At 46.6% G+C, this 14,470-nt stretch overlaps 2 protein-coding genes across 2 annotated transcripts in view; one reads left to right on the forward strand and one right to left on the reverse strand.

Annotated features, from left to right (window-relative positions):
* LOC132808049 (zinc finger protein 850-like) overlaps positions 1-14,470 on the reverse strand; it is a 102,367-nt gene that overhangs the window by 61,606 nt on the left and 26,291 nt on the right. Inside the window, exon 2 of the mRNA XM_060821962.1 lies at positions 2,434-2,879. Within this exon, the coding sequence (XP_060677945.1) occupies positions 2,434-2,879 (446 nt within the window). The remainder of the gene's footprint in view (positions 1-2,433; positions 2,880-14,470) is intronic.
* Positions 1-14,470, forward strand: part of LOC132808056 (zinc finger protein 271-like) — a 32,518-nt gene that overhangs the window by 15,348 nt on the left and 2,700 nt on the right. Inside the window, exon 3 of the mRNA XM_060821966.1 lies at positions 2,919-2,927. Coding sequence (XP_060677949.1) covers positions 2,919-2,927 — 9 coding nt within the window. The remainder of the gene's footprint in view (positions 1-2,918; positions 2,928-14,470) is intronic.

Genomic DNA, 14,470 nt, shown 5'->3' on the forward strand with positions numbered 1-14,470 from the left:
GGGATCCCTTTGGTTTACTCATTATCCACTTAATATTAAACTGCTTAAATATAATAGTAAGCAGCTAATTAAGGTTAGAAATTTTTTTGGGTGGTTTGGTAAGTGTGGTGGGGGTGAGTAACTCACTTTACCCAGGTTTTGGGAAGAGCACTGTAAACTCAGACTTGCTGAGTCGCCGCCATCTTGGATCTCCCAAATGCTTTTAACACCCTGTATTTTTTAATTTCCCCGCCTTCCCAGGATGCAGAATTTCTCTCACCAGAAATTGCTTGCCCTGAAAAAAATCCAGCAGGAAGATGATTATGGCGCTCTCAGTAAAAATGTCTCATGGGTCACCCAAGATTAGAAATGGAACAATATCTCTTTTCAAAGAAACTGTTTCGTTTGCCCTTTCTAACCTCCTCGAATTTAAGGTGTTCCATTGTAGCATTTAATTATGATCCATTAAAAGCAGTATCCAGTCTCATCTGAGTGAGGAACTGACTCAACAAGTGAAATAACTTTTCAGTCTGCTCTTTAGATGTGACATCCTCCCCCTCTCTCTGATGCAACAGGATTACCAGAGCTAGAAGTATCACTCTCGGACTACAATTGCTGATCGACAGTTTACTTCGACTGCTTAACATAAGGATTTAAAAGCTGCTAGCCCGATCTCGCGCAAAGCACAAAAAACAAACTGTTCACCCGTGCCTGCGCAGAGGAGAAATTTCACTTGGAATAGATCACAAAATAAGAACTGTTACCAGTCCCACAACTCATGTGTTTCCCATGGACAAAGTTAAATATCACACAACACCAGGCTATAATCCTGGTTTGTTTGGAAGCACTAGCTTTCGGAGCGCCGCTCCTTCGTCAGGTGGCTGTGGAGAATGAGATCATGATCACAATTTATATCGAAAGGATTCTAGTGCCATGGAAATGTGACACATCAGACAATTTTAGATTAAATCTTTTCACCTTTAGAATGGGTTTCTGTTTTTTTGCATGTCAATCCCAGAACTTGTTTTTTGTTACCTTCTCAAGAATGTCATTCAAATGCAGAGCTTTTCTGACAATAAGTGTGAATTCTGTCTGCACCCGAATGTTGAGTCAGACTGACGTTTTGCTTAGAGAAAAACTCTACATTTAAATGACATTTTTGAGAAGGTAATTTATAGAATAGGGTGTAGAGGTTAGGGTGGATTGGCTGTGGTAAATCACCCATAGTGACCCTTGATGTGCAATTTAGGGTTGATGGGCCATGGGATGGATGTGGGCGAGATGCTCTTTGAAAGGCTAGCATGGAATAGATGGGCTGAATGGCCTGCTTCCACATGGTTCACATTCTATGACTCACCCCACAAAGGAGCATTTTATCTGCATCAATCCTGTCAAGCCCCTTTCAGAATTCTACTGCTTTCAATAAGGCCACTTCAATAAGATCCCATTTGTCTGCGTTTGGCCCATGTCCCTCTAAACCTTTCTATTCATGTACTCATCCAAATGTCATTTAAAATTTGTAACTTCATCTGCATCTACCACATCCTCATCCAACTTCATTCTACGTGTAAACTGCCTTCTGTCAAAACCTTGCCGCTCAGGTTCCTTTTAAATCTCTCTCCTCTCACTTTAAAGAAATGTGCCCCCTAGTCTTGAGCTCCCCTACGCTAAGGAAGAGCCCTTACCTCCACTCCCCATGATTTTATCAATCTCAATGATGGCACCCCTCAATTTCCTGTGCTCCAGTGAATAAAGTCCCAGCTTCTCCTGATAACTCAAACCCTCCCTCCAGTCTTGGCAACATCCTGGTAAATCTTTACTCAACCCTCTCGAATAGAATTCTCACACTCTGCACTCCTGAAACATTTACAATTTCTCACGATATTGGCTGCTCATTCACAGATCCAACTGATAAGCGACATGGGAAGCTCAGTGCAGGAGGCTGAAGAAATGAGTAGCTTTAAAACCAAAACCTCTTGGAGCTCAAAGCCTTCAATGAGAGTCTGAGCTCGGCGTTAAGTTCACTTCACCTTTATTGTTACCCCCTTGTTAAAGCTTCAAATCCCCTTCAGCAAAAAGGCAGAGAAAAAGTAGCTGCTTTTTAAACAGCTCAAGATAAAGCACACTCACTCACGCTTATACGCCCACCCAACCTCACTGTCTTCACTATTGGTCAGCACCGAGATGTCCCTTTCTAATTGGATCCTTGGTAGAGCCGTAACCCGGAGGAAGCATTGCCTAACTCAGCAATTTCAACCCATACCCTGTATAGCACCATCGGCTGCAGCGGGATTCAAACCCCGGAGTCCCGGGAGCTGGGCTGATTGTCATTATTCACTGGACTTTCAGCCTTCACTTCTTCAATCCCCCTGCGATGGTATGTGAACTCGCTGGTGCCTCCGGAGGTGGGAGGAGCTGGTGAAGGCCTTCCCACACTTGGGGCAGGGGAATGGCCTCTCCCCGTGTGGACCCGCTGGTGGCTCCGCAGGGCGGAGGAATCGCTGAAGGCCTTCCTGCACTCGGGACAGCTGAAGGGCCTCTCCCCAGTGTGGATCCGCTGGTGCCTCAGCAGAGAGGAGGAATATCTGAAGGCCTTCCCGCACTCGGGGCAGCTGAATGGCCTCTCCCCCGTGTGGATCCGCTGGTGGATCAGCAGGGTAGAGGAATCGCTGAAGGCCTTCCTGCACTCGGGGCAGCTGAATGGCCTCTCCCCTGTGTGGACCCGCTGGTGGCTCTGCAGGTTGTAGGAATTGCTGAAGGCCTTCCTGCACTCGGGGCAGCTGAAGGGACTCTCCCCAGTGTGGATCCGCTGGTGAGTCAGCAGAGAGGAGGAATCCCTGAAGGCCTTCCCACATTCGGGACAGCTGTAGGGCCTTTCCCCCGTGTGGATCCGCTGGTGCCTCAGCAGAGTGGAGGAATATCTGAAGGCCTCCCCACAGACTGGGCAGGTGAATGGCCTCTGCCCGGTGTGACTACGCCGATGAATCTCCAGGGAAGATGGGAAACGGAAGCCTTTCCCGCAGTCACCACACTTCCACGGTCTCTCCAAGAGGTGGGATTCCTCGGGTTTCTCCATGGCCGAAATGTGGAGCCACTCCCTGCTGTGAATTCCTCTTTCCAGGCCGTATAGTTATTTTAGGCTCCACACTCAGTGCGCTGCAATGGTAGGGTCTCTCATCTACTGCTGCTGAAAACATACTTAGACAGGAACCAAAAAGCTTTGCTCCTTCTCACAGAATCATAGATGAAAACCGTTGGATTGGACGGCTGTTCACAGAGCACACGCCCAAGACGAACTGAATGAGATCACGCGGGGCCCGAGAGCTTTTGTGTTCGTACCTTGAATTTCGTACGTACGTTGAAGCAAAACTTTACGTACAATCCTGTTCGTAAACCGATTTGTACATGAACAGGTTTGTTCGTATGTCGAGGCGCTACTGTGCTCTGTAAAAAGAGATTACAAAGGTCATTAGTGTAGGGTAGAAATTCAGAACAAGCAATTCTACTTTCTGTGGAATATTTTCTTTTGTTATTCCACAAAATTGAAAGCACCATCCCACTCTCTCTCCCCCTCTGTTCTCACTCGGCTCGAACTAATTCTCCTGAAGGTGCTGATTCAGGATCTTACGGGACAGAAAAGCAAAAACATCAAGACTGCCGTCTCTCTGAACTTTGGATACCTCCGCCTGAAAGCTAATATCTTTCACAACACTGGGATACTGCTGAGAGTGAGCAGGTCTGATTTTGGGAAGCAAAAAGAAAGTGTCAATTCAGGGTGAACCTGCCACGCAGCTTCTTGAGGAAGGACCAGGCACAAAATGGTTAACAACCCCAGGAAGGTGGGAGCAAAATGAGACATCAAGGCATTATCATTGAAAGTAGAGAGAAAATGAACCTCCTGACTCTGGCAAACACCAGAGTCATAGAGATACATAGCACAGAAACAGACCCTTCTATCCAACACAATTGTACTGAGCAGATATCCTAAATTAATCTAGTCCCATTTGCTGGCATGTGGCCCATAGCTGGGATCATCCCCACCCCCTGTCCTGAGACCTTGATGCCTCCAAGCTGACCCTCGAAGGTTTCGTTTGTCCTCCATTCTTTCCCAGTTGTCTTTTGTAGGTTTTGAAAACTTTCCCAATCCTCTGAGTATAGGATTTGGGAAGTTAGGTTGTGGCTGTACAGGACATTGGTTAGGCCACATTTGGAATATTGTGTGCAATTCTGGTTTCCTTACTATCAGTAAGATGTTGTGAAACATGAAAGGGTTCAGAAAAATTTACAAGGATGTTGCCATGGTTGGAGGATTTGTTCTATTTGGATGCTAGGGCTGTTTTCCCTGGAGCGTTGGAGACTAAGGAGTAACCTTTATAGAGGTTTATAAAATTATGAAGGGCATGAATAGGATAAATAGCCAAGGTCTTTTCGCAGGAGGGGGTGGGTCCAGAACTAGAGGGCATAGGTTTAGGGTGAGGGGGGAAAGATACAGAAGAGATCGGAGGAGCAACCTTTTCACACCGAGGGTGGTACATGTTTGGAATGAGTTGTCGGAGGTGGCGATTAGTACAATTGCAATATTTAAAAGGCATCTGGATGGGTACATGAATGGGAAGGATTTTGAGGGATGTGGGCCAGGTGCTGACAGGTGGGACCAGATTGTTGGATGAGTTGGACCAAAGGGTCTGTTTCCATGTTGTATATCTCTATGACAGGTTGGACTGTGCTGTATGACTCTGGAACCATTCTATACTGGTCTTAAACCATATTCTCGCCTTCCCCCACAAACATCCACTTCTTTGTTCAAAAATCAGATGAACGCAGCCTTGAATATACTCAATGACACCCTAACTGCAGGAAGACATCCCACTTGTGAACTCAATTCCTCTTGCTAATATAACGCTTGCCTTGCCGATTGCTTCCTACATCTGTCTGACAACTGGCAGTGACTGGAGTAGGAGGACACTGAGGCCTCTTTGCCCATCCACACATCAGTCTAGAGGAAGGGCTCGTGCCCAAAACGTCAACACTCCTGCTCCTAAGATGCTGCCTAACCTACCGTGCTCTTCCAGTACCACAATGTTTGAGCCTGATCTCCAGCATCTGCAGTTCTCACTTTCTCCACATTCAAATACATCTCCATTTAAACAATGCACCTCCTTTCTGTTTTTCTTTGCCACATCCAAAGCTATAATTTCATATCGTGGTCCTGTGTTTGCCAATTGTGGTCCTCTATATCGGGGAGAGCGAGCGCAAACTTGGGGAACGGTTCACTGAGCATCACAGCTGGGTCCACAGATCCGACCAGACCTCCCAGTCACCACCCATTACAATTCCCTTTTCTGACACGACCATCTTTGGCCTCCTCCATTGCCACAACGAACCTAACTGCAAATTGAAGGGACCACACCTCATCTTCCAGGCAGCCTACAGCCTGAAGGACTCAACATTGAGTTTTCCAATTTCATAAAAACCTCCCTCCTTGTTCTTTGCCAGCAACCACATGCATTCCTCCCATTGACCAACCAGGTCGTAGCCTCTACCTGTCTTGACCTATCTCCACTTCACTCCAACCCCCTTCATCTGCAGCTTCTCCAGCCAGCCCCAGCACCAGCCCCGAGGAAGGGTTACACCTGAAACGTCGACTTCTCCACCTCCTGTCTATTTTGCAAATTGAGACACAGACCTGGACCAGCGTTTCCAGAGTCTGTCCCCTTCCGGATTCACTCTCTTTTCTTTCAGTTGCTGCAAGTCAACAACTGAACCCCAGAATGAAAAAGACATGGAATGGGAGCAAAATAATGCCGTACTCACAGATCTGGGACAGAGGAAGGAATGTGCAGTCTGGGTAAAGCTGTATCTTTATTCAGACAGAGAGGATCAGGAGCTGCAGCTTGAGTCCGACTTCCGCATTCAGACAATGGGCAGGAGGACCAGTCTCCTTCCGGTCCTCCAAGGTTGCCTATTGGTCCATCAAAAGAATGTTTCGCGCCATTTTTGCATGCAGGGATGAGCATGCTCAGTGTTTTGCTGACACTGGTAAGCATGCGCACTGCGTTGCTGACACTGGCAAACATGCGCAGTATGCTCTATGGGGATGTTGGTGTTCCTGACAGATTTTAAGTGTCCAAATGCCAACAGGGGAAAAAAGATAGAGCCACAATTTTTTTTTCCCTGCGGCTCGATATTTTATTCCTTTTGCATTTTGTCTGGCTGCTCAACTTTTGTATGTCGTTTCCCCTTGTTGTGGGGGCAAGGCACCGAGACCAGAACTGGAGGGCATAGGTTTAGGGTGAGAGGGGAAAGATTTCTGAGGGTCCTAAGGGGCAAACCTTTCGCACAGAGTGGGTATGTGTATGGAATGAACTGTCAGATGACGTGGTGGGGGCTGGTACAATTACATCATCTGGATGGGGATATGAATAGGAAAGATTCAGAGGGATAAGAGGCGACATGCTGGCATCTGGTCGGGATAGACTGAAGGGTTTGTTTCTGTGCTCTACAGCTCTGTGACTCTATTTTTAGATAGTATGGAAAATAAAGAGCATGAAAGCATGGGAAGTGTTAGAGCATGGAGACCATTTCCGGTTCATAGAGTCATAGAGAGATGTACAGCATGGAAACACACCCTTCGGTCCAAGCTGTCCATGCCGACCAGATATCCCAACCCAATCTAGTCTCACTTGCCAGCACCCGGCCCATATCCCTCCAAACTCTTCGTATTCATATACCCATCCAAATGCCTCTTAAATGTTGCAATTGTACCAACCTCCACCACTTCCTCTGGCAGCTCATTCCATACATGTACCACCCTCTGCATGAAAATGTTGCCCCTTAGGTCTCTTTAATATTTTTCCCCTCTCATCCTAAACCTATGCCCTCTATTTCTGGACTCCCCAGGGAAAAGACTTTGCCTATTTATCCTATCCATGCCCCTCATAATTTTGTAAACCTCTATAACGTCACCTCCCCCCCCAAGTCTCTGACACACCAGGGAATCAGCCCCAGCCTGTCCCTATAGCTGAAATCCTCCAACACTGGCAACATCCTTGTAAATCTTTTCAGAACCCTTTCACGTTTCACAACATCTTTCCGATAGGAAGGAGACCAGAATTGCATGCAATATTCCAACAGTGGCCTAACCAATGTCCTGTACAACCGCAACATGACCTCCCAACTACTGTACTCAATACTCTGACCAATAAAGGAAAGCATACCAAACGTCTTCTTCACTATCTTATCTACCTGTGACTCCACTTTCAAGGAGCTATGAACCTGCACTCCAAGGTCTCTTTGTTCAGCTACACTCCCTAGGACCTCACCATCAAGTGTACAAGTCCTGCTAAGATTTGCTTTCCCAAAATGCAGTACCTCGCATTTATCTGAATTAAACTCCATCTGCCACTTCTCAGCCCATTGGCCCATCTGGTCCAGATCCTGTTGTAATCTGAGGTAACTCTCTTCGCTGTCCACTACAGTTGCAAAGGATAGTGGAACACTCTTACACCAATTAGCAGAGTAAGGTTGAGGCTGAAAGGTCACTATGACAAGATGAGATAACACAGTCAGTAAAGTTAGCCTCATCTGCTAACTATCATTATTGGGACAATAAATATTTGGGACATGACATTAAATATCTAATTGTTAGTGAGTAGAGTCAGTCTGCTTGAAACTACTGACAATAAATATCTAATCATGACATTAGAAAAATATTAAGTAGGGTCTAGAATGAAAGACCATTTTTGCAAAAGCTGACATTAAATCTCTGAGACATTGGAATAACATGAAGTAGAATGTACAACTAAAGAGATAATAGGAACTAACATCACTGGCTTATTGTGTAGCTAGGCTGAGGTACGTTGATAAATATAGTTGGACATGCTGATAAGCTAACACAAACATGATTTAAAAAAAGATATTTTAAAACCACAGACCCTGAGGTTTGTGGGCATTCGAGAATCTACTTTTCGAGTGTCACGGTCTTTTTGTTTGCAAATAAACAACCTACTTCTTGAAGAACTCTCTGCGTCTCCTGGTCGTTCTCTACATTTTATCCACGACAACAGTCAGAACCAATTTCATGGTAATAGGAGAGAAAGACTCAGGGGGGGTTGGGCAAAGGGTGGGGTGAGAGAAAGACTGGGGGGGACAGAGGGTGGAGTGAGAGAAAGACTGGGGGGGGGACAGAGGGTGGAGTGAGAGAAAGACTGGGGAGGGGGACAGAGGGTGGAGTGAGAGAAAGACTGGGGAGGGGGACAGAGGGTGGAGTGAGAGAAAGACTGGGAGGGGGACAGAGGGTGGAGTGAGAGAAAGACTGGGGGGCTGGACAGAGGGTGGAGTGAGAGAAAGACTGGGGGGCTGGACAGAGGGTGGAGTGAGAGAAAGACTGGGGGGCTGGACAGAGGGTGGAGTGAGAGAAAGACTGGGGGTGGACAGAGGGTGGAGTGAGAGAAAGACTGGGGGGGGAACAGAGGGTGGGGTGAGAGAAAGACTGGGGGGGGGAACAGAGGGTGGGGTGAGAGAAAGACTGGGGGGGGAGGGCAGAGGGTGGAGTGAGAGAAAGACTCGGGGGGACAATGGTGGTGTGAATTTTAACTTCGTACACCCCAGTCCAACACCGGCATCTCCAAATCGGGGACGTAGTTCTTTGAAAGTTGCATCATTGCTGGACAGGGTGGTGAAGGAGGCGTTTGGCACACTTGCCTTCATTGTTCACACCGTTCAGTGTAGGAATTGGGACATCACATTGAGGTTGTACAGGATATTGGTGAGACCACGTGTAGAGTACTGAGTACACTTCTGGTCGCCCTATCGACGACCACAAGTTGACTGGTGACCTTATTTCGATTTATAAAGTCATGGGGCGTGTAGGAAAGGTAAATATCACAGGGGGGAAGAAAGGGTGGATCTCCCCTTTTTTTACTTGGTACTTGGACACAAATTCTGTCAGTAACAGCATCACCAGAGAGCATACTGCGCGTGCTCCTCGCCGCACGCATCGCGACTTTCTTTTGGTGGGCCAATCGGAAGTCCTGGAGGACCGGAAGGATATAGGTCCTCCTGCCAATCAGAGCCTTCCTGTTGTCTGAATGCAGAAGCTGGAACACGAGCTTCGGAAGGTGCTGCTCCTCTCTCTGAATGAAGATTGAGTTTGTTCCAGACTGCAACCTCCTTACTCCGCCAGTACACCGCTCTCTTCTCAACTCCTTTTTCATTTTTTTTTCATTCTGGGCTTCAATTTTTGACTTGCACCAACCGAACGGAAAGGGAAATGAATCCACGAAGTGGACAGAATCTGGAAAAGGTTTTCATAAACAGAGAGTGGTTCATGTATGGAATGAATATCCAGAGGAAGTGGTGGATGCACGTACAGATGCAACCTTTAAAAGACATTTGGATAAGTACATGAATCGGGAAGGTGCGGGGGGATATGGGCCAAACATTGGCAAGTGGCACTGAAACATAGTCAGCATGGAATAGTAGGGCTGAAGGGTCCGTTTCTGTGCTGTCTAACTAACTGTTCTGTCGTGGTCTTAAAACTTTCTTGCCTTCCACTTTAAACGTGGTTATTGTACCTGCATCCAACACATAAACCACTGTCAACAAAAAAAATCACCTCATCCACACAACATAAAAATCCACACTCTGTTGTTCAAAAAACAGATGAACTCAGCCTTGGATATATTCAATGACCCCCTAACTGCAGGATGACATCCCCACTGCTAATCCCAGTTCATCTTCCGAATATACCACTTGCCTTGCTGATTGCTTGTGCATCTGTCTGATGACTGGTGGAGAAGGACGCTGAGGCCCCTTTGTACATCCATGCATCATTCCTGATGAAGGGCTCGGGCCTGAAATGTCGACTCTCCCACTCCTCCGATACTGCCTGTTCTGCTGTGCTTGTTCAGCCCCACACTTTTAGACTCTGATTCCAGCATCTGCAGGTCTCACTTTCTGCACATCGGACACTGAGGTTTAACCTTTATAAGGGGCAAGGTCTTTCCCCAAGTTAGGAGAGTCCAGAACTAAAGTGGCATAGATTTTAGGTGAGTGGGGAAAGGGACATGAGGGACAACCTTTTCACACAGAGGGTGGTGCATGTATGGAACGAACTGCCAGAGGAAGTGGTGGAGGCTGGAACAGGTCCAACATTTAAAACCCATCTTGATGGCTACATGAATAGGAAGAGATGAGAGGGATATCTGGGCAAATGAGACCAGGTTAATTTCGGATATTTGGTCAGCATGGACGTGTTTGGCTGGAGGGTCTGTTTCTGTGCTGTTATCCTGGAATTGTCTCTGGTGAATGCAGAAGTGTGGTTGGACTTTCAGAGCAGCTTTCCAAGATGGGTTGCCCTTACTGGGAGCAAAAGAAGTTACAATGAAGTATTTCGTTTGTGAGACAGCAACTGAGTGAGTGAGTACATCTGGGAGTTTGGTGGAAAGTGGGAATTTATTGCACGGTGGGGATGAAGCCCTACCCTACCCTACCCTACCCAGGATGAGACCAGGCCTTGAGTTGAGGAGAGTAGATTTAGGACAGAGATGAGGAGGAACTGCTTTTCCCAGAGAGTAGTCAATCTATGGAATTCCCTGCCCAAGGAAGCAGTAGAGGCATCTTCATTAAGAATATTCAAAACACAGTTGGATGGGTATTTGCATGGTGTGGGAATTAAGGGTAGTTGGGACAATGCAGGGAGGAGGAGGATCTCAGATGACGCATATATCAGCCATGATCATCATGAACGGTGGAGCAGGTTCGATGGGCCAAATGGCCAACTACTACTTCTTTTACTATGAAACTCTAACCCTGCATTTCCCATGGCTACCCCATCTAACCTTCACATGCCTGTACATTATGGACAATTTAGCATGACTAATCCAAATCAAGGCCGGTGAGCAATATAGTGATGTGGAAAATGAACATCAGAGAACGATAGAAAGGGACAAGGTGAGTAAATGTACCAGCAATCAAAACCGGATTCTGAAGATCACAAAACTTGAAACTAAAAACGATGTTTCTGAATGTGTGGTGCATTGTAACAAAATTGACTGCACACATTGAAGAGAATAATTATGATCTGAGACTCCTTACAGAGGCATGGCTTCAGAATGACAAGGATTGGATCCTGAATATCAAGGTGATAGTCAAATGGGAAGCGAGGTGAAGGTAGAGGCTTGGCGCTGCCCATCAAAGCACTGATCACAGGGAAGTCTGGTGTTAGCTTGGATTCAGGTCCTGATTTCTCTGTCCTCCGATGTCCCTGTACCCACAGAGTAAGATATTGGTCTGTTCTGCTCTGCTGGATTTCTGCTGAAGCTTTGACCCCCCACCCCAAACCTTCTGGAACAATAAAACATTCAGTCAATTAAGACCCAAGCCACAATCCCCAGCCTGTCAACCATCCAGACACACAGTGTAGTCCTAGCTGGGATTTATGATTTATAACAGCTATGATTTATAACAATATTTACGCCAGCAGAATTAAAGCATCTGTTATCAAGTAGACATCGGGATATACACCTCACAATAGACTTTACTCTGTCTCATTCACACACATAAACACGTACATCCATGGGAGTGAATTTGTATTTGCAGATACATTCTATTTTTCTCAAAAAATGCACAACCTGCAGGCTGTTCAATCAGTTTGACCTATACTGATACCTTCAGGGATTTCAGAACTTGGACAGAAAGGACCCTTTGTTCCTCAGCACTCTGTAGGGATTTACTATTTATTACTTTCTTCCTTCTCTTATTAAATTTCGCAGAATGCCTGGAGATTAAATTCCATAGTTCTGCCCCATTTACTAGCTGATTGATATCAGAGTGTAGCCATAGACCATCCTCCTCCCTAGGAACAATACAACCTTTCCAGCGTTTATTCCTGGACAGAGGAGGCAGTGTTTTCTCCAGCTGAGCAGTGTGTTTGTTAGCATGTCCAACTATGTTAATCAAAAGTTCCTCATGCTAGCTACACAATAAACCAGTGATTTTAGTTCCCATTATCTCTTTATTTGTGCCCTCACAGTTTTTCCTACATTCTACTTAATGTTATTCTAATGTCACAGTTGGAGATTTAATGTCAGCTTTTGCAACAACGGTCTTGCATTCCAGACCCTACTTAATATTTTTCTAATGTCATGATTAGATATTTATTATCAATAGTCTCAAGCAGGGTGACTCTACTCATTATTAATTAGATATTTAATGTCATGTCCCAAATATTTATTGTTCCCGTCCTGTCAATCATATTTAGCAGGTGAGGCTAACTTTACTGACTGTTACCTCATCTTGCCATAGTGACCTTTCAGCCTCAACCTTACTCTGCTAATTGGTGTAAGAGCTTTCCACTATCCTTTGCAACAAATTGGCAGTAGTCTCCATGCTCTAACCCTTCCCATGCTTTCATGCTCTTTATTTTCCATACTATCTAAAGATAGACTCAGAGTTGTAGAGCACAGAAACAGACCCTGCAGTCCACGCTGACCAGATGACCTAATTAATCTAGTGATCCATTTGGCAGCATATCGCCCCTTACCCCTCTGAATCTTTCCTATCCATATCCGCATTCAGATGCATTTTAAATACTGTAATTGTACCAGCCTCCACCACTTCCTCTGGCAGCTCATTCCATACACATACCACCCTCTGTGCGAAAGGATTGCCCCTTCGGACCCTCAGAAATCTTTCCCCTCTCACCCTAAACCTATGCCCTCCAGTTCTGGTCTCGGTGCCTTGCCCCCACAACAAGGGGAAACGACATACAAAAGTTGAGCAGCCAGACAAAATGCAAAAGGAATAAAATATCGAGCCGCAGGGAAAAAAAATGTGGCTCTATCTTTTCACCCCGTTGGCATTTGGACATTTATCGCTGTACGCAAAAAAGGCGTGAGACCTCCTTTTGATTGACCAATAGGCAGCATTGGAGGACTGGAAGGAGACTGGTCCTCCTGTCAATCAGAGTCAGCCCATTGTCTGAATGCGGAAGTTGGACCATGAACTTCTCAAGCTGCGACTCCTGATCCTCTCTCTCTGAATAAAGATAGAGCTTTACCCAGACTGCACATTCCTTCCTCTGTCCCAGATCTGTGAGTACGGCACTCTCTTATCTCGCCCCCTTTTCCATTTTTTTTTCATTCTGTAGTTCAATTGTTGACTTGCAGCAACTGAAAGGAAAGAGTGAATTCGGCAGGGACAGACTCCGGAAACGTTGATCCAGGCCTGTATCTCAAGTGGCAAAATAGTTAGGCAGGAGGCATCAGATGGTGGAGAAGTCGACGAATCGGTTGTAACCCTTCTTCAGGGCTGGGGCTGGGTGCAGAAGCTGCAGAGAAAAGGGGGTGGGGGTGAAGTGGGAAAAGGTCAAGACAGTTAGAGGGTACGACCTGGTTGGTCAATTGGAGGAATGAATCTTGTTGGTGGCAGGGAGGAGGGCGGGGATGGGAATGGAGTCAGGGAATGGAGAGGGAGGTTTTTTGAAATTGGAAAACTCAACGTTGAGTCCTTCGGGCTGCAGGCTGCCCGGAAGATGAGGTGTTGTCCCTCCAATTTGTGGTTAGATTGGTTGTGGCAATGGAGGAGGCCAAAGATGGTCATGTCAGAAAGGGGGTGGGAAGGAAATTGGAATGGGTGGTTACTGAGAGGTCGGGTCGCCCTCTGCGGGCACAGCTGCGATGCTCGGCGAATCGTTCCCCAAGTTTGCACTCGCTCTCCGATATAGAGAAGACCACAATGGCAAATGCAGTACCACAATATGAAGTTATACCCTTGGCTGTGGAAAACAAACGCAGAAAGGAAGTGCATTGTTTAAATGGCGATGTATTTGAATGTGGAGAAAGTGAGAACTGCAGATGCTGGAGATCAGGCTCAAACATTGTGGTACTGGAAGAGCACGGTAGGTTAGGCAGCATCCGAGGAGCAGGAGAGTTGACGTTTTGGACATGAGCCCTTTATCAGGAATGATGTGTGGATGGACAAAGGCGCCTCAGCATCCTTCTACACCAGTCACTGTCATTTGTCAGACAGGTGTAGCAAGCAATCAGCAAGGCAAGTGGTATATTAGCAAGAGGAGAAAGTGAGGACTGCAGATGCTGGAGATCAGAGCCGAAAATGTGTTGCTGGAAAAGCGCAGCAGGTCAGGCAGCATCCAAGGATCAGGAGAATCCACGTTTCGGGCATGAGCCCTTCTTCAGGAATGAGGAAAGTGTGCCAAGCAGGCTAAGATAAAAGGAAGGGAGGAGGGACTTGGGGGAGGGGCGTTGGAAATGCGATAGGTGGAAGGATGTTAAGGTGAAGCTGATAGGCCGGAGTGGGAGCGGGGGTCGGGGTGGAGAGGTCAGGAAGAAGATTGCAGGTTGGGCAGGTGGTGCTGAGTTCGAGGGTTGGGACTGAGACAAGGTGGGGGGAGGGAAAATGAGAAAACTGGGGCTCAAGGGCGGAGGAGCGGGAAGTGGTCCAACTAGTCATGGAGATGTACAGCTTAGAA

The sequence above is a fragment of the Hemiscyllium ocellatum genome, assembly GCF_020745735.1.
Source record: "Hemiscyllium ocellatum isolate sHemOce1 chromosome 27 unlocalized genomic scaffold, sHemOce1.pat.X.cur. SUPER_27_unloc_3, whole genome shotgun sequence".
NCBI lineage: Eukaryota > Metazoa > Chordata > Chondrichthyes > Orectolobiformes > Hemiscylliidae > Hemiscyllium > Hemiscyllium ocellatum.